At 38.0% G+C, this 21302-nt stretch overlaps 1 protein-coding gene across 3 annotated transcripts in view; it reads left to right on the top strand.

The window, feature by feature from the left end:
• The first annotated feature begins 3956 nt into the window (after positions 1–3956).
• The window catches only part of LOC121858225 (terminal uridylyltransferase 7-like), a 114201-nt gene continuing 96855 nt past the window's right edge, over positions 3957–21302 (top strand). For 2 of the 3 annotated variants that reach the window (XM_042354510.1, XM_042354508.1), the window contains exons 1-4: positions 4105–4224; positions 9058–9258; positions 14235–14308; positions 18988–19387. In XM_042354510.1, coding sequence (XP_042210444.1) covers positions 9079–9258; positions 14235–14308; positions 18988–19387 — 654 coding nt within the window. In that variant the 5' untranslated portion in view covers positions 4105–4224; positions 9058–9078. Of the gene's footprint in view, positions 4076–4104; positions 4225–9057; positions 9259–14234; positions 14309–18987; positions 19388–21302 lie in introns of those variants that run through there. The other variant, XM_042354509.1, reaches the window with a different exon arrangement.

Here is a 21302-nt window from a genome sequence, read left to right as displayed (position 1 = left end):
GTCACGACAATTTTCTCATTAGGCTGGGTCGGGGAGTGAAGCTCTGCTCACTACATTGAATATTATTTATCACTACGCGTCAAAGAGTACATTACAAATCATACTAGCATAAAAACACACTGAGTGAAGCTCTGTAATTATCGCAATGTTAAGTAACACTAACCACCAATTTCGAAGCATAACTCACAGGACAAAACATTGGTGGTCACACGGGCGGGCGGGGCGGGAAACATTCGGCCATGATGCGCGCGTGACCTAGGGAAGGCCTGAGGTGTAGAGTGGCGTACCCGGGACGGGGCGCGGGGCGGGGCGGGGCGGGGCGGGGCGGGGCGGGGCGGAGGGCAGGGCAGGGTGGAGCGAGGCGGGAACGGATGGGTACGGAGGGTGAGGTGAGGGTTAGGACAGGGAGGAGGATGTAGGTTAAAAGACATGTTAAGTTATAACAGTTAGTACAGACACCGCTTCTATCGCTAAAACACAATGGGTACATTTAACACTGACCGACAATTAAAATGCACTTGGGATACTGAGAACTTCACAGAACGCGGGGAACACTGAGAAATTATATTAAGCACTGAACATATTTCTAGAAAAAAAAAATTCGCGCATACCACGACGAGAGACATTTACTTGAGCTGTAGCGGTGACACACTAGGCCACTTTTCACGCTACGACACGGGAATTACTTATTACACAATTGTAGACAAACTTAGACTGAAACAAATGAAGGATGAAACGAGCCAGGTGTTATGGCTAACCGAGGGAAGGCGTGAGTTTACGTTAAGTTCGCTGCTACCATTATAATAACTAAGCGAGGGAGGCGTGAATTACATATATAGTTCGCTGTCACCTATAACAAGAGACAAGGAGAGCGTGAATTACATATAGTTCGCTGTCACCTATATAATGTAACTATATCTTGCATGAACTCCTTATCACGCACTTTCGAACAATACTCAAACAACGAGTCAGGTGTTATGGCTAAAATGAGGGAGGGCATGGGTTTACGTTAAGTACACTGTTACCAATAACAAGGGACGAGGGAAGCGTGAATGCCACCAATATAATGTTACGAATGCAACCACCCTTGTACTGCCTGCTTCGTCAAGATAGTTACGAGATTACTTCAAAAGATTCTAACTATCACTGTACTGAACACTAAAGTTAAGAGGCGTGAGTATTACGTTAAGGCGCTGCCACCATTGTAATGAGACAAAATCTCACATGAAGAGGTAAGTTAGGAGTTTATAGTAGTAGAGTATTATAGCGAGAGGAAATGGTAGCGTGTCTCGAGGGTATGATGTCAACACTGTATATTAACACAGGCACAGTACAAGTGTAGTATATAAAACACCAATGCGTGTTACAGCTTTATTTTACTAGTTCAATAGGGGGGATTAATAGGGGGGTTCGTACACAATTTATGATAGACTATGGTATTCTCGTATAACCTAACCTCACAATTAAAATGGGCACTTCACTAAGTCGATCGTTGGGGAGGTTCGGGATCACTGCACTTCTACAGTCTACACAGCCAGCACTTACTGTTACACGTGGAGTTGACAGCACTTTGTCGATGGACCCAGCTGAGACTTCGTTACACTTAGTGGTGGGCTTCTCTCGAGCGGGACTGGGGACGTGGTAGCTGGCCCTCACTAGTTACAAGACAACTGCTTCTCTGCCAATTCCTCGAGGGAGGACCAGGACGTCCTATATATTGGGAAGCGAGCCGTCAGGTTCAGCTGGCCTGGGGGGCGGCGAAGGGTCTCTTTACATTTGACCCCGCAAATGTGCGGTCAGGCCTGGACTTTTCAGAACTATCTGGGAAAGTCATCAGGTGGGGCCATGTGTATATTGGGAGAGCAACCGTGAGAGTTCCCCTACACTTGACTTCCCAAACGTCGGGTCAGACTGGAGTTTCTGAGATGTAAGGAGAAGTCGTCAGGTGGGGCCGTGTAACACGAGAGGCCTTGAGTTGGGTTCCAAGGGTTACAAGTGACCTGGCTAATTGTGAGGTCAGGTCTGGACTTCTTTCTGCGGTGTAGGTTATTGTATATTGGGAGAGAGTCGGCTGGTGCCTTCTTACATGTGTGACATGGGAGGGGGAGCTAGTTGGTTTACAATCCTTGGTCAACCGCAGAGTTACCCTATACTTTTGCCCTCGGCTAATGTCCGGTCAGACTGGAGTTTCTGAGATGTAAGCTGTGGTCTGACAACCCCTCACTACAAGGTCATAATGATGACATCCACTAATCCCCACACCAACACACACGTAGAGGAGCTTAAGAGAAGGGTGGTGACGTGACTAGCCAAGTCAGGTCAGAAAAAAGGGGCCCACAAAATAACTATCATACATCTAGATCAAAGGTTTACAAAGCATTTTTTACCTTGGTCCACTGACAAATAAATTTATGTAACATATTATCAGTTTTGAACTGACCATCACTAAGGTTTATTGATTTTAATTCCTTAATCAATAAACCTTAGTGATGGTCAGTGATATATATATATATATATATATATATATATATATATATATATATATATATATATATATATATATATATATATATATATATATATATATATATGTATATATATATATAAGAAAATAAGGAGTCTGCAATAGGTCGGTTGGCCTGTGCATTGAAGCTCCTGTCGAAAGTAAATACCACTCTATCATCCATGAATCTATCTAGCCTCCTTTTGAAACTTTCCAGCGTTCCAGCACTTACTACAAAGTTGCTAAGCTTGTTCCACTCGTCCACCACCCTATTTGTGATCCAGTTTCTTCCTATCTCCCTCCTAAACCTAAACTTATCCAACTTGAATCCGTTGCTCCGAGTCCTATCCTGCTCGGATATTATAAGAACTTTATCTATATCCCCTTTATTGATTCCTTTCACCCACTTAAATACTTCTATCATATCTCCCCGCACTCTTCGTCTTTCTAGGGAATGCAAGTTAAGTTTCTTTAGCCTATCCTGTTATGGAAGGTTATTAAGTCCCGGAATCATTTTTGTCATTCTTCGCTGCACCGACTCTAGTGAATTAATATCCATTCTATAATAAGGGCACCAGAACTGAACCGCATAATCGAGGTGCGGCCTGACTAGCGCAAGATATAGTTGCAATAAGACCTCTGCACTCTTATTACTTACACTTCTAGATATAAAACCCAATACTCTGTTTGCCTTATTTCGAACAATAACGCACTGTTTTCTAGGCCGTAGGTCCGGGCTTACAAGTACCCCTAGGTCTCTTTCACAAGTCGACTTCTCTAGGTTGATGTTGTTAAGGCTGTGTACATTGACAGTATTTGTTCTTCCAATATTAAGTACGCTACACTTGCTGGTGTTGAATTTCATTTGCCATTTTTCAGACCACCCCTGCAGTTAATTTAGATCCTCCTGTAATGCATTTGCATCCTGCCCTGAAATAATCTGCCGCCCTATTTTGGTGTCATCCGCAAACTTGCTTATGTCACTGCTGAGCCCAGTATCTAGATCGTTTATGTAGATTATGAACAAGAGTGGGCCTAGTACTGACCCCTGGGGAACCCCACTGATTACATGGTCCCACTCAGATTTAACACTATCTACGCTGACCCTCTGCGTTCTATCGGTGAGCCATGATTTTATATATATATATATATATATATATATATATATATATATATATATATATATATATATATATATAAATCACACGGGAAAAGGGAAACAACGGAGCACCTTAGCTTTCGTCTTTATTCAAGATTTATTTTATCCACGTTTTCATTGTGGATCTACTTGAAGTGCATATATATATATATATATATATAATTTGCTTATTTATTTGAGAAAAAATTATCTCCTAGATTTCTACTATGTAGAAAGTGTGTTTAAAAGGTGTTGCATTAATGTCCCCCTCCTGCGCCTCCATTCAAAGGTTGGCGCGGGTGAGAGGGCTGGGAGCTGCCATCTAGCGGGGGTTGCGCGACAACACAACATTAGGTACTGCGACGCCTCAGCTGAGAGCTATTCTCTATTACCGGCCACCTCCACTCCTGAATTGATCCATGAATCACATAACGGTGAGTAATTAGCTGATTAAAGACATGGGCTTCCGGCAGAGGGCGGAAAAACGCGTAGATGGACTTGAGGGATGTATTGGTATGGTGGCAAACTGGAGGGAAAGTGCAAGACGATTTGTTTACAAACTGATATTACCACTTTCTACAAGGTAGCTGGACATATTTGTTGCTGTAATGTTTTTCTGTTGCATGGATTTTATTTGCTTAAAGTCTTTGCTGCATGAATTATATTTGCTTGAAGTCTTTGTTGTCGTTGAGTATTGTTATCGCGTTGTGTACCTGTGTGATCTTGGGGGTCATAAGTATCACTGCGAGGTATGGTTGAAGCTTGGTGTTTTCTCTTCGTTTATTATCACTATGATCTTGGTTGCTTTAAACATTAACCTTCAACATGTTACGTACTTTAAACCTGAAGTATTTCCAAATATATTTAGTTCCTCTACTTTTGTGAACAATAATTATATCATGTATCTTGTGAGCCATAATTAAATCATATGGCTACATTATCGCAAATAGTAATAGGCTACATGTATGGGATAGGGTAAAAGAAAACAACGTTAGAATATTGGTAACATTGTATTTTACCAATAATTGCCTATTTGACTCTACCCGGTAGTGCTCCAGTTATGATGCAACCTGAAACAAAAGGATTTTCTAAAAAAATTAATTTCCTTGTCGTTTAGGGTTGTTTTCGATAAAGATTTGTCGTATAACCAACACGCAGATTACTAAAAAATTGGTTTTCCTAGTGTATTTTGTGTTATTTCTAACAAATCTGCTAACTTTTTTAGGAAAGTCTTCGAGGTAGTAGATAATGACGATAATTATGATGTTATTTACTTAGACTTTAGCAAAGCATTTGACAGAGTGCCGCATCAGAGGCTTCTGAGAAAAATTAAGGCTCATGGTATCGAGGGGAAAGTTTTAAATTGGATAAAACCATGGCTCACCGATAGAACGCAGAGGGTCAGCGTAGATGGTGTTAAATCTGAGTGGGGCCGTGTAACCAGTGGGGTTCCCCAGGGGTCAGTACTAGGCCCACTCTTGTTCATAATCTACATAAACGATCTAGATACTGGGATCGGCAGTGACATAAGCAAGTTTGCGGATGACACCAAAATAGGGCGGCAATTAATTCAGGGCAGGATGCAAATGCATTACAGGAGGATCTAAATAAACTGCAGGGGTGGTCTGAAAAATGGCAAATGAAATTCAACACCAGCAAGTGCAGCGTACTTAATATTGGAAGAACAAATACTTACAATGTATACAGCCTTAACAACATCAACCTAGAGAAGTCGACTTGTGAAAGAGACCTAGGGGTACTTGTAAGCCCGGACCTACGGCCTAGAAAACAGTGCGTTAATGTTCGAAATAAGGCAAACAGTATTGGGTTTTATATCTAGAAGTGTAAGTAACAAGAGTGCAGAGGTCTTATTGCAACTATATCTTGCGCTAGTCAGGCCGCACCTCGATTATGCGGTTCAGTTCTGGTGCCCCTATTATAGAATGGATATAAATTCACTAGAGTCGGTGCAGCGAAGAATGACAAAAATGATTCCGGGACTTAGAAACCTTCCATATCAGGATAGGTTAAAGAAACTTAACTTGCATTCCCTAGAAAGACGAAGAGTGCGGGGAGATATGATAGAAGTATTTAAGTGGGTGAAAGGAATCAATAAAGGGGATATAGATAAAGTTCTTATAATATCCGAGCAGGATAGGACTCGGAGCAAGGAATTCAAGTTGGATAAGTTTAGGTTTAGGAGGGAGATAGGAAGAAACTGGTTCACAGATAGGGTGGTGGGCGAGTGGAACAAGCTTAGCAACTTTGTAGTAAGTGCGGGAACTCTGGAAAGTTTCAAAAGGAGGCTAGATAGATTCATGGATGATAGAGAGTGGTAGTAACTCTCGACAGGAGCTGCCATGCACAGGCCAACCGGCCTATTGCAGACTCCTTATTTTCTTATGTTCTTATGAATCTGGCCTTCATTTCTGTCACAAATGAGTCATTGTGGAGATGGGAACCCCTCCCCCCAATTACCAACAATCATGGTTTTCAAAGTGGGCAAGGCTTTTTAAGTAGAGGGAAATTGTGGGTTAAAATATTAAAAAATAAATAAAAACTAAAACACCAAACAAACCTGTACAAAACATCACAGTAAGGATTTCCCCAAATTTTAATATTATCCATGCCATACTACAGGGTGCACAAATTATAAATAAAATTAATTTATGTATAAATTTTGTTCTTATTAAGTATTATATTATGTATTTGACTAAACCACAAATTATTAGTAGTAATTATTAGATAAAACAAATCTATACAGTAAACTCTCTCCCAATGCAGGGGTTAGGTTCCTCGAAAGCTGCGTGCAGGGCAAAATCGCGTTGAGCAAACATAACTTCTTATGGGAAAAATGGGGTGGCTGGATCGTGGCCACTTATGGGCTTTTATCACGTGAAATGTATACCTTTTCAACATTTACATAATACACAAATATGATAATAATAGAACTAACATACCATAAATAATTGAAGATATTAATGATACACATTACAAAATATATTACTGTACTCACCGATTCCTGGTTAGATGATTTTAGTGTAACTATGATGACGATGATATCATAGAAGTTGTGAAGCCTTCAGATGACGGTGATTGAGGAAGAAGACTTTGATTATGATGAAACTGGAATGAATTGAATTTCTTAAGCCAATGGATCATCAGGATCAGTGGCTTCAGGCTCCAGATCGGCAGATGCTGTTGATGGTTGGGGTGACCACGGCCTCGAGAAGGAGTCTGTTATTTTCTGTTGCTTGCTCTTGGTTCTGGACACTCATCACCATAAAACAAATAATGCTTGTAAAGAGTAAGAATAAAATCAACAATTTGAGATATATAGAGTTGTCTCCACATGAATGTACCACAACCTGGGAGTGTGTGAGGGCGCTGGTATGAGATGTGGTAATGCAGCGTTGGGGACAGCTGAATGAATGGGCATTAAACAGTGAAATTACTCTGTTTGTGATAAGATTCAAGCAATAAAAGAGGTAAACAGATAAACGAACCCTGTAATATGTGTTAGCAGTAGTGTTGTGTAATCAGGACTGAGTGATTAGGAATGAACAAAGGGGAACAGGCTAACTGGGTAATTCACTGTTTGACGCCCATGACTACAGCGCTGCGTTGCCACATCATGTAAATGTGCACCTGCTGCTGGGCACTACACTCGAGCCTCCAGCCAATCAGCCCCGTTATGCTTATGACATCACACTCACAGGTCTCTGTGATTGGCCTATGCCTAAGGCACTTACACTGTCATTGGTCAGTTTGGGTGGGAACACATGGGCGGGAATACATATATATTTTCTCTAAGCCTGACAGTTTACTTAAAAAATCGTGGCACTGTTACAGTTCTGTGCTCACAGCCTTCACTTTGGTCCCTTTTTAATGATGATATATACACCCCATAGTTTGCACTAGAGATAAAATAAAATTTCCAACCTATGGATATTCAGTGGGTATCATTTGAGCGAATTTTTTTATCGTACAGTATATCCTGAGATGGTCGTAATTCATGACCATCATTAAAGCGTAATTTCACTGAATGAGACATTGTTTATTGAGGTTTTCCTGTACCTGTATTGTATTTATTGTAGTGTGCCTGATATTTTGGGTTCATGGTTGCCAAGTTGACATGCTTACCAAAGTGTCAATCCCAAAGCTGTATGAACTAGTGACTCCTGTAAAGTTGGCTTGGGAGACCTCCTCTGTTGCCTTCCAGTTACAGGTTGACAATCCCTTATCCGAAATCCTTGGGGCCAGAGGCATTTCGGATTTCGGAATTTTTTGGTTTTCAGAATAGTTTTTTTTTTTTTTTTTAATTATTAGCCCACCCAGGCACAAGTCACTGACCCACATTGGGGCCTGTGGGGCGAAAATATAATAACAATTATAATAATAATAATAATAATAATTCAAAGGTCTAGGTCGTGTTTTTCACTTTTTATCTTTTTCATTCTTGTATTTCTTTATTCTTATTATTATTATTATTATTTTATAAATACAGTATTGTTGTTATAATTATTATTCTAAATTTTATTATAATATTTTATTATTATTATTGTTATCATTATTATTTTGTTTTGGTGTACAGTATTTTTAATTAAAATTTTTATTTACTGTGAATAATTATTATTATTATATTTAATATTATTATAATTAGTATTACTATTACATTCGGCCCCCCCCCCATGCCCCGGTGTGGGTCAGTGATCTATGCCTGGGTGGGCTAATCCCTGTTTAAAAAAAAAATAATAATTGCTCCACAAAATAACTTTCGGTTTTTGGAATTTCGGTTAAAGGGTTGTCAACCTGTATAACATTTGTCTAGTAGCTTAAGTGTGTTCCAGTGTTTTTTTTAAACCTATAACTGCATTAAAGTGATTTGCCAATCGACCCCCTAGCGTGCAAAAAACACGTACACTGTATATCGATTTTCCACGGACATTATTTAACTCTTGTGGATTAAATGATAATATGTAGAAGAATGTGGAAACCAAATGGGAGTCTAATACTTACCTTAGTTTGGTCGCCAATTCTCTCATAGGGTGGAAAAAGGATTCTAACCTCTATTGCTCACCCCAACATACGACTCATTAAATATTCAGTACAGTATACAATACACAACATCAACATAAGATTTCATCCAGTTTCTGAAACAGAGTTTAGAGAAAACTTATGTCTCAGTGGGGGACTCAAGAAACTGGCGAGTGTAAACCCCACATAGTGGGTACTTGACCCTGCGAGATATAATTTTTTTTTGCTCGCTGCACTCAAAATGCTCTGAATTCCAGAATTTATGTTGCACTCCTCCGCTTATCATTCCAGAATGTATGTTGCAGTTATCAGGTTAATTTCAAGATTTACATATTTTATCATGCTTTTGTATGCTAATCCATGTCATCCTTGATTGCAGTAAGTGTGGCTTTTAATTGTGATGATGGATGGCCCGAATGGGGGAGGAGGGGACTCCAGAGGGGGTGGGTGGCGAGGTGGAACCTACGATGCCACAAACCAGATAAAACAATTACTTAGGATCCCAACAGAGGAATCGGGAAAAGCAGTTGTGGAAGCCCAGCCACACACACCCCCACAGAATATTCCCGGGCATAGACAGGTGAGGTAGCAGGTTTCTTGTATGAAGTTTATTTCAGTATTCCTTTAAATTCCTCATGTGCAAATCTTGCTTATTTATGTCCAAGTTTCTTCAGTAATTTTAATCCATAACAATACTACTACTGTATTAGCTTATGGCCCCCTTAATGAACCTGAATTAGTGCAATGATGCGTTATGTCATAGTTTTATACCTATTGATCTAAATCTGTTTTCAAAACTGATAGGATAGGATATATACACTAAACAGTACAGTATTTGAGAAGAAAATAAGCTGAATGCTGATATCGATCAATTAAATTGGCAGCAGAACAATTGTGTTTGATTAACCAAAATTTCCTTTGAATTCATCCATATTCATTGTCAAGTCAGGCCAAACATAAGATAGAGAACCACAGAACTTTTAGTTTACATGATTGTTTTTTAATTCATCACTGTACAGTATTTTTGTTGATTTATTTACTAAACACAACTACAAAATTAGGTTTAGATGTTGTGAGGCACCTGAAGTACAGGATTATCATAGAAGTCCTGTGCAGGTATCCTACGATTCACGTGTACCAGATAAAAAAATCAGTTTATGCGAAAACAAACATTTGCTTTAACAAATAAGTCTCATTTTGACACCCCTTTTTTCTTTATACAAACATAAACATTCCTTTATTGTGTAACAGTCACTTTACTGCATCTTTTTTCTTTAAAGAATGCAATCTTTAAGCTGTGCAGTGGTCCCTCGGTTAACGAACACAATTCGTTCCAGAAGGTCGTTCTTTAACCGAAACCATTGTTTCAATGGGGTTTTGGGTAATTGGTTCCAGCTCACTAAAAATTATATAAAAAGTAAAAAAAAAATGCAGTAAAGTACACTTACTTTGAGGTGTGTATGTAGAAGGCTCCTGGTTGATGATGATGATGGGAATTCGAAGTGGGGGTGGAGGAGATGGGAGAAGAGAAGGAAGTGGGGGTGGAAGAGAAATGACCCTATGCTTGATGCCGTCATTTCACCCATAAAATTTTAAGTTCACTAGGTGTAATTCAAGATTATTTTCTTTAAATCAGCACTGTACTGCACTGAATATTGTCAATATGTTAAATAAATTTCAGAATGACCAAATATTGTACTGTAAAAACGTAAAAATACTGTGTTCAAGAGACCCACAAGCAAGATAATTCCTCCACTGAACAGAGATACAAACTGAGGCCTTGGTGGGTGAGTGAAGTGGCTGATGGGCGCACCAAAAACTAGTTCCCTGTATTGCATTTATGTTAAATTGTGTTAAAATGACTAAAAATTTTAATATAAAACTTGGAAAATTATTGAATAGTACAGTGGTCCCTCGGTTAACGAACACAATCCGTTCCAGCAGGTTGTTCATTAACCGAAAAATTTGTTAACCGAAACCATTGTTTCAATGGGTTTTTGGGTAATTGGTTCCAGCTCACCGAAAATTGCTTAAATTCAACAAAAATGGTAGTAAAGTTCACTTACTTTGAGGTGTGTATGTAGAAGGCTCCTGGATGATGATGATGATGTGCATTTGAAGTGGGAGGTGGAGGAGGAGAAGGGAGAAGAGAAGGAAGTGGAGGTGGAGGAGAAGCATTTTACTGCTTCTTGGAAGGTGAGTCACCTTCCATGAAAATGTCAGGAACCTCTGGACTGACAGATTCTCCACCATGAACATCCTCTCTCCTTCTTGAAGTGGAAGGCTGAGGGATAGCATCTTGTTCCCTCTGCCTTTTACTGAAGAAAGTGTCAATTGTGGTCTGTGGGGCATCTGTCCTCCTCACCATTAACTTATGTTTAAAGAAGGAGACCACTGAGTCCTCAACATGACACAAAGTTAGTTCAGTTTTTTCCACTTCTGGGTGCTTTGAAGCCGGTTCCCTGAACTTCTCCCAGTGGTAAATCACATCTTTCAACTGTTTAGCTGACATATGGTCATCACTTTCAATTTCCTTCTCACCACTGTCAGCCTCTACCTGTAACATCTTATCCAGTTGCTTCAAGTCATCAGGAGTAAGTTCCTCCTCATGAGACATCACAAGCTCTTTCACATCCTCCTCCTCCACTTCAAGGCCCAATGACTGACCAATGGACACAATCTCCTTGTCCAACTCTGTGTCATCGTGAAATCCCTCAAAATCATGGACTACTGATGGCCACAGTGCTTTCCATGAAGAATTGAGGGATCTAGTGGAGACTTCTTGCCATGATGACACAATCAATTTTACAGCCTCCAGGACGTTGAATTTTGTCTTCCAGAACTGTTTCAGTGTTAGTTCAGGATCATTGGAAGTTGCCTGATGACGACACCTAAACATTTTCTTCATGTACAACTTCTTGAAGTTGCTGATCACATTCTGGTCCATTGGCTGTATGATTGATGTAGTGTTTGGAGGCAAAAACAACACTTTCACAAAGTCAAATTGATACTCCAAATTGCTGGCAAGGTCAGGGTCATGACCAGGAGCATTATCCATGAGGAGAAGAACCTTTAAAGGGAGTTTATTGGTGGTTAGGTAGCTCTTGACAGAAGGGCAAAACACATCAACAGCCCATTCATTAAAGAGCTGTCTTGTCACCCATGCCTTACGGTTGGACTTCCAATAAACTCCAAGCTTTGCTCTTACCACTTTCTGTTGCTTTAACACCCTGGGGTTTTCAGAGTGGTAGATAAGCATAGGCTTCAGTCGGAAATCCCCTGAAGCATTGGCACCAAGCAATAGAGTGAGACGGTCTTTCATGGGTTTATGCCCAGGTAAAGAGGCTTCATCTTTGGTGATGAATGTTCTTTTGGGCATCTTTTTCCAGAACAGCCCAGTTTCGTCCACATTGAACACTTGCTGTGGAAGATAATTTTCTTCTTCCATCAGTTTTTTAAATGCAACTAAAAACTTTGCTGCCCCTTCTTTATCAGCACTAGCAGCTTCACCATGCCTAACAACACTGAAAATGTCACTTCTTTTCTTAAATTTTTCGAACCAGCCTTTGCTGGCCCGAAAATCTTCAAATTCTGTGCCTGAAGAACCAGGTTGATCTGCCTTTAAATGTTCGTAAATTTCCCTGGCTCTTTCACAAATGAATTCAGTAGAAACTGAATCACCTTTCATCTGTTTTTCCCTAATCCAGATGATAAGTAACCTCTCAGTTTCTGCGATTAGGGATCTACTTTTAAACACTTGTAGATTTGTCTCTCTCTTTCACTTCTTTAAATTTGTCTTTCTGTGCAAGAATTGTCGACACAGTTGATGCCGACATGCCATATTCTTTGCTAAGCACTTTTGATTTAATGCCTTGTTCATGTTTTTTTATAATTTCCTGCTTGTTTTGGATTGAAATAGCTTTTCTTGATCTCTTAGGCCCCATGCTGGATTCAAACAATGTCAACACGTGTTTTTCAAAGTTAAACTTGTTGTAAATAAAGAATATTTTCTTTAAAATAACACTGCACTGCGCTATATATTGTCAATATGTAAAATAAATTTCAAAATGACCAATAATTTGCTTGGAAACACAGAAAAATAGCGTTTAGTTGAAGAGAGTCTCAAGCAAGACGTTACCTCCAGTGAAAACAGAGAGAGACTAACGCCTGTTTGCTGTGTTAAGAGGCTGGATGCCGTGCATTAAACTAGTCACTTTTCCTTCAATTATGTTCAATAATTGTTAAAATGACTAAAAAATTGAATATTAAACTTTTAAAATTATTGAATAGTGTAAACTTCTTGATATTTACTACAATAGTAAGGAATTTAAGCCCTAGAACCGATTAATGTATTGGCGGACTAATACTAAAGCTGGTTGACCGGCCAGTGCAAGCGAAAACATGTTGAGGTCAGTTCGTAAGAAATTCGTTAACCGAATTTTTGTTCGTTAACTGAATTTAAGAATCTTATGGGAGGCAGTTCGTTAACTGAGGCACCACTGTACAACCTTCTTGATATCTACTCCAATTTTAACGAATGTAAGCCCTAAAACCGATTTTTGTATTGGCAGACTAATCTTCCAGCTGGTGAGCAACCCAAAGCATGTCGAAACATTTTCGCAAGAATTTCGTTAACCGAATTTTTGTTCGTTAACCGAAATGAAGATTCTTATGGAAGGTAATCCGTTAACGGAAATTTCGTTAACCGTGGCGTTCGTTAACTGAGGGTCCACTGTATTGTATACAGTATATGTGTGTGTGTGTGTAGACACACACATATACAGTATACAATACAGGTCAAAGGAATAATTGTGCTCAGGGCAAACACATAAGGGGAATATAATTTTCTTTGTACAGTTTGTATATGCATATACTGGACATATATTTTTTATATACACAGAATTAGCCCACCAGGGCCTGGGGACGAACACATAATACAGTAATAATAATAATAATAATTAATAACAATAAAAATTAATAAAAACTATTAAAAAAATTAAAGAAAAGATTAAATAAAAATATATTAAAATAAAATTAAATAATATATAATGAAGGACCATAAATACAAAAAAAAGAAGTGAGTAACGATATATGTATGCTGTGTTGTCAGAGAAACAAAAGTTTCTCCTAAATATGCCCTGCTAAAATGAGGGGGGGGGGGTTGTTTATATAATTATTTATCATTTTTATACATTTAGTACATTGCTGGAAGATATGGACAATCGGCTTTTTCGGACAACTGGTCCCCCCTTTTAACTTGGATCTTTGAGGGTTCACTGTATTACCAAAATTTGAAGTGCAATTTAAGAGAATAAGGGGAACTAGGAGAAGCAAGTATGGAAATTAGGAAAGTAATTACAGTACTGGTACAATATACTGTACTGTACTGTATTAACTACTATACAGGCTACAGGTACAGTACTGTTATATTAATTGACAAATTAAATATTCCTGGTTGTCGCCCCATAGTCTAATTATTACAGTTAATAATTGGCTCGTTATTACTTGTTAGCAAGGAAATACGTCTTCCCTAACGTTCTTATTATTTTTCCATAGGGTCAACTTATAAATGAGCACTTGGAAAGGTCTGGCAGTCCTTCCAGTAAGCAACAACGCTGGGATAACCACAGGTAAAAGAGTTTAGTCTCTTCTAAGTTTTGTAATATTTTTGTGTACCAGTACTCACTTCCTTGGCACTGTAATTGCATATTTTTATATTTTTATTTTCATATTTCCCTGATCTACTACTGTACTGTACTGTACTGACTAGTGTTTACCCATAGTCGTCCAGTCTTTCTGTTGTGATAAGAGTATCATAAATTTTCAGCTTCATCACTGATATATGTTGTCATTGTCACAATTGTAACCCACTTGTCTTTCCGTTTTAAGTTTAGATTTCTCGTAACATAGTACCCTGTACATGTGTCCGTCAGATCTCCTACTATGAAGTTGCTAATGTACCTTGTGTTTTATGTTTTTGTATTTCAGACATTAAATAGATTGATGGAGTTTGTGAACAGTGTTAAGTACAGTATCCCTGTTTGTACACAGGATATGAGGTTACTGCTAGATAAAGGAGTGTTTGAGGCATTCATGAAAGACGAGAAGATATGTTATAATTTAAATAATACAAGTAGAATAAAAATAATTTGCATTTATTATCATGCAAGTGAAAGATTTTAAGGTTCTTAAGAATACTTCCAGTAGAAGTAGTACCTGAGATTCAATTATTTGTGTTATGGATGAAAAGTGTGAATAAAATATAAATCTGGATTGTGGAGTAAATTATGAATTGAGTTTGAAAACAAGGGATTGTGAGGTTGTTCCTTTTCTCTTCTCTATGGAAAGAAATTGGGTCAATATGAAAATTTAATAAATTTGCAGAACACTTAAAAGTATTTGTAATTTAGGTATGTGGCTTGAATGAGATGTTTGGAAGCAGCATTCAGTCCAAAGAGCAACAGAAAGGCAAGGAAAAAGATGTAGTCTCTGAACATGTTAGTTAATGAGAGTGTGGAATATCATAGAAGTTTGCATTGTCTGGCAGTTGTCCTTACTACAGGGTATTTTGTTTGAATATTTCACTAGCTATTGATACACAAAGTATGAGGCTGCCACCATTCAATAACCTATACTATGTAGGGTACATTTTTTTATAAGAAGGTTACATATTAAATATTATAGAAGTAAGAAGTATTCTAAAAATGAGGAATGCAGTAGAAAGTTATATAAATGAAATTTTTAGCTTACTTGGTAATGTCCAGTGCATGATGGATGGAAGGTTGTTGATGCACAATTGAAAGTACAGTAGTGATAAAAGGGTGGGAAGTAACCTGCACAAGAAATTAATGGAGTTGGTTATTTGTGTAACTTAAACCCAGAGATGAGGTAAAGCCAGAGAATTGATGATGCCATAGCAGAGTCTTTATTTGTGATAATTAAAGAATGAATTAAGAAACTACGGGGATGCATCGTTCAGCGATCGGGATGCGTTCCTTAAAGTATATCACTAAGTGATTTGATCGCCAAGTGAACAGAAACGAGAAATAATGACATAAACAAGGGATAATGAGGAATAATATCAGTGGTGATGGGTCTAAATTGTATGGCTGAGTTGCTAACTGACTGACTCGTCACCCAGCAGCACTAGAGCTGGTGAGGCTGAGCTGTGGGCTATGTTATTGTTCAACTCGTAATTTTTGGTAGATATTCATAATGTTCTTCATTTTCTTGCACTCTGTTACATACACACACATCTGTTTATACAGAATGTGTAAAAAAAAAATAATTATAATAAGGTCAAAACATAAAAGGAATACTGTTAACACTTCTTACCTGGTTCGCAGTTAGCCTACAAGAGCAGAGGGGGAAGGACGAACAATCACTTCAGTAGACAATACACTAGTACAGGGTAATGAACATTCCGTATAATACTCATTAACACTCCAAAGTCACAACAATAACTCCAATGCACAGCAAAAGGAATGATGCACAGTGATTGATAATATACGGAGCAATATAGTAAAGCACAGATCACAATGTTCAAAGACAGGGTAAAAATTAGTGTAGTAACGGCCTGGGTTTGTATGTGGCGCGCCGGCAGCATGCCCCTAAAATAAGTGGTTTCCATGTAATGAACCTAGATATGTGCCACCTCTGGATACCAAAAATTTTATATCTGTTTTTTGGTGGAAAAGCTAGACAATGATTTCTAAAAAAAATTCTAAAATTCAGGTTGGCTGATTCATAGGTTGTATTATATAGTGTCTCCCTTTCAAGTGGTTTAGTGTTGGCCTTGAAAATCCAATTTTGCCATGATCTCTTGAGTAGGCTGGGAGACATGACACTCGACATTTATTTTACACCACCTAATTTTGTTATTTCCACATTTTTTATATATATTAGACCGATATTATATAATACTAGATAGGTAGGTAAATAGAAAAATGGAATTCAAGCATATTTTTTTTATTTACTTACATGTAGCAATTCTAAATGGAATGTGACTAGTAGAGGCCTCTGCTCCACAGCAAAGTGCTGTTGTAAGTTTCAGTCAGCACATGCATAAAATAACATAAATTTACATAATTCTACACTTATTTTACTATATTTGAGGCGCCGAGTGCGATAAGGTACCATGCACCATCCCCCAAAAATTTAGTAATAGTATTATCTGTACTCCCCAACCTTTCCTCTATCTTCAGAAACACAAACTGCCTCGGTAGCGCAATATTTGTAAGGCTGAGAGCCATATTAGTGAAGGCAGGTAAAAGCGCCTCTACAGTACGTGATCTGCTCATCGAGGTGGACTGAAGGGGAGTAAGGGACAAGCGTCCGCGGCCCCCAATTGTAGCCCCTCTCTCTTATAGCGACTCATTATTTTCTGGTTTATTAGCTAATGGGAGTCCATGTTTCTACAAAAATGTCATAGGCATGCTATGTAATAGCACTTGAACCTTTTTCTTTTATTTCCCAACTGGCAGAAAGGAGGGAGTGAAGTCCATTGAGAAAAAATAAACAATACAGAGAAGGCAGGGCAAGGAGGGTGGGAGTGAGGGCTGGTGGCACGTGGCGTGTCATGTTCTGGCCTGTCCGAGTGACAAGTCTTATCACACCAAAGGGGGGGAATAGAAAGGAGAAAGCGGCTGGGAGGGTGGTAATGTTGGTAATACAAGTCATTGTTTACTTTAATTTTTCTAATAATGATTAAGACTTAAGTCCCCTCTTTTTTTATTATAATTTTTGGTGCTTGGCCCCCAGTCAAAATATTGGTAATACCTGGTAGTGTTTGCTTTTATGAAAACAATACAATGACCTTTGAATTTCTGGTGTGGTTTTAATACATTATTGCTTCCATGTAATGAAAATTATACCTCAACAAGGCATATTATTGAAACTGCAAACACTACCCACCAAAAACAATGCAATTTTTACTATAAATGATCTTTTCAATTAACATGACTTTGGTATCTGCAACACCAGCTTTAAGAGCTCTACTCACTGCCACTTGAATGAACTCATTATCTTCATTGGTTCAAAAGATACATCATTTTGAATTATTCCAAACTTTAAGAGCGTTTTTCTCAATTGTGATTTTTGGCGCTTGGTACCTTGTCACACTTGGCGCATCATTTGTTGTACAGTACTCAAATATGTAGGTATTATTCACCGAGGCGATTTTTATGAGTTGGCACTTGACATATGCTGTCGGGTAAGGCAGTAGTGGTGGTAGAGGCACACACACACACACACACACACACACATACACACACACACACATGCAAATTGTTAATAAACAAGGGTGTGAGAAATTTTAAATTGCTAAACTTAATTATCGCTAAGTAAATTATCACTAAACGGTGGATACCTGTAGTTTCACCTTTGAGTGATATGAAAGCTGTAGTAATTTGGAAAATTTATTATTTTATCGTGCCACAGTGAACACAGTATACAGGAGGTCCTCAACTTACAAACGTCTGACGATACGAATGGGGTTAAATTGAGATTTACTTTTATTTACTGTATTTTGTCATTCTATTTCTTCTTTTGCCTTAAGTCAAGTGATTTTAGATGTATATAAGGACTTAGGCTATGGTATAGTGGTATTTTAAAAATTATTTTTGTAAGTACGGTATATGCTGTGTATGTAACATGTGTTCCGACTTGCGTACAAATCCAACTTATGAATATCCTCAGGAACGGAACCTGTTTGTAACCCAGGGACATCCTGTACAATACTACTCTGTTGAGGATTTTGTAGCTATTTTTTATACCTAATAAATGGGATAACAGTACTGTACAGTGTTCGTGTTCTGGGTATTAAGTTCTATGTGCAGGAGTGAACACAAACACCTGTATAGTTTTTGTAGGTTCTATTTACTGGATAACAGATATGTACACAAGGGAAGTAGCGCTCCTTACTCTGTCCGGAGGTCAACTGCTTCTAGGGGCATATGGGAAGTGATACATTAACAGCTTCCATATGTTGCCAGGCACATTAATTAAGCATGTGGGACATGGTAAATACATTGCCACACGCTGCTAGCTAGGCTGAATAAATAATGTATATAAATGGAGCACATACATAATATACATACATAATACACATACAGCATACATAATATACATACATAATACACATACAGCATACGTAATATACATACATAATACACATACAGCATACATAATATACATACATGCAGTACAGTCAAAATATAAAAAAAGTTGAATTTAACAGTTGAAGGTTTAATCCACATTCTTTGGGTCATTAGGGAAATGTGTGTTTTAATTTGATTATTCCTTTTGGCAGATATCAAGATGGTAGACACCGAGTTGACAGTTATGGGAGTCCTGGCAGAAGTAACCCCAGATATGTAAACTATGATTTAAACCGGACTCCGCCTCACAGATACCATGACATCAGACAACGTGCAGACAGTTATGGGAGCCCAAGTAGAAGCAACCATAGACAGGGAAGTTACGACCGTGGCTATGGTGGCAGTCCACGCAATCACCACCAGTTTCAGCAACATCAACACAGAGGAGTGCCTAAAGATCACAAAGATATGCGTATGAATGGGCCGAGACAGTCAAATATCCCGATGAATTCTCAAATGGCAGTGGGGCCTGAAGTTGAAAGTCCAGATTTCAGACCTGGTCCAGAAGTTTTAGCAGAACTTGAAGAACAATTCTTATTTCCTCTGAAAAAGGTATTTTATACATACATACATACATACATGTCCTTGTGGCACGGTGGTAGCGATCCCTGTTCACAAGCAGAGGTCCAGGGTTCGATTCCTGACTATACCCTTTCCACTCTAACCTGGTCCATAAGCCCCGTCCCTCGTCTATAGCTACAAATAGCTGATTGATCCCCCTGAGCATCTTACCTCCCCCTGGCTTGCGTGTGTACAAGCATGTATTTATATCGGCCTTTTATTATATATTAAAAAAATTCTAACATCCTCTCTGAAGTGCTAATGCCTTGAAATGATTTGCATTTTGATAGTTCAGATAATTGTTTAACATTATTTTAGGCAATAACAGGTTTGCTTACCATTGTGAATACATTTAGTTTGGATTTTCTATGAAACCATTCAGTTATTATTATAGAAAAGGGCGTGGCTTACTGGCCAGATTAGCGTGGAAATATTATAGTGAGGTATTGTTTGTTTATGGAAGTTCGCACGCTATATGGACTATTAACACACACACACACTGTATAAATATAATAGAACCTCGATAAATCGGACTGTTCGGGGCCGACCCCAGTCCGAAAAATGTCAAAGTTCAAAAAAAGTGAATAATCTATGGAGGGTGTAGATAGCACTGCTTATCTGAACTGTTTAAAGAAAATCAGTTGTTGTTGTGTTATTACTACATTTCAATAACTAAGGTCTTTAAGTGTACATTATAACAAGATTATTAAAAGAATATTACATCAACGATAAAAAAATATGAAACAGAACCCTAGGTTAAAAATCAGACATATAAGTCAGGTTGTTAACTGTTGTCACCGAGATGATTTTATTTACTGTAAAGTGTTATATGTAAGTAACTACAGAATTTGTGTTATGAATAAAGAGAGAACTGTATACTGTATAGTACAGCGGTCCCTTGATTAATGAACGTTTCAATTAACGAAATTTCGGTTAACGAATTAGCTCCCATAAAGATTTTCAGTTCCATTAACGAACAAAACTTTGATTAATGAAAGCCTTAAGAGAAACACGCTTTTTTGTGTGCATTAGTTGATCGGCTAGTCCGCCAATACAGTAATCGGTTCTATGTTTACATTCGTTTCCAGTGGATTAAATATCAAGAAAGTTGTGTTGTTGAATATTTTTGCATTTTTTTTTATTAAAATTATTGGTCATTCTAAAATTTAGCCATCCAAGCTCTGTCTATGTAAAGTTTTTCAACTAATATTTTTGGCTCGATATACAGGTGGCCTATCAAAAATACGGCAACCTAAACCAGAACCTTCAGTTTTCGGCATAGATTTCGAAGCGCATTTTCAAATATTTCTTTGTTTATTTAATGAAGATATATGTTTTAGCTCATAAAATTCATACAAATTACCCGGCCAGAATATAATTTACATTGCTGGAATTCTTACAATTTGGTGATCATTTTGAATATAAACATCATAGATTTTGCATTAGACATACAAATTTTAGATATAATGTTTACTCTGAATAAATATGTTATCTTTTGTGCAAAATATATGACATTTATATTCAAAATATTCCTGGTCTTACAAGGAATCCAGCAATGTCAATTATATTATCCTAACTTTAGTTTGAGGTATTATTTATTACTAAAAGTTAGGGATGGAAGGTGGGGGGTGGGGGGAGGGTTGGGACCGACCGACCTTCTGGCGCGGTTGGAAGAGGTGGGAGGCAAGTTGGGGTACTTTGATTGACAGATAGTGTGTGAAGAATATTTTTTTTTTATTAACTGAAGATATTTGTTTTAGCTCATAAAATTCATACAAATTACCCGGCCAGAATATAATTTACATTGCTGGAATTCTTACAATTTGATGATCATTTTGAATATAAACATCATAGATTTTGCAATAGACATACAAATTTTAGATATAATGTTTACTCTGAGTAAATA

This window comes from Homarus americanus, unplaced genomic scaffold (assembly GCF_018991925.1).
Source record: "Homarus americanus isolate GMGI-L3 unplaced genomic scaffold, GMGI_Hamer_2.0 scaffold57980, whole genome shotgun sequence".
NCBI lineage: Eukaryota > Metazoa > Arthropoda > Malacostraca > Decapoda > Nephropidae > Homarus > Homarus americanus.
This window is presented reverse-complemented; position numbering and strand designations above follow the sequence as displayed.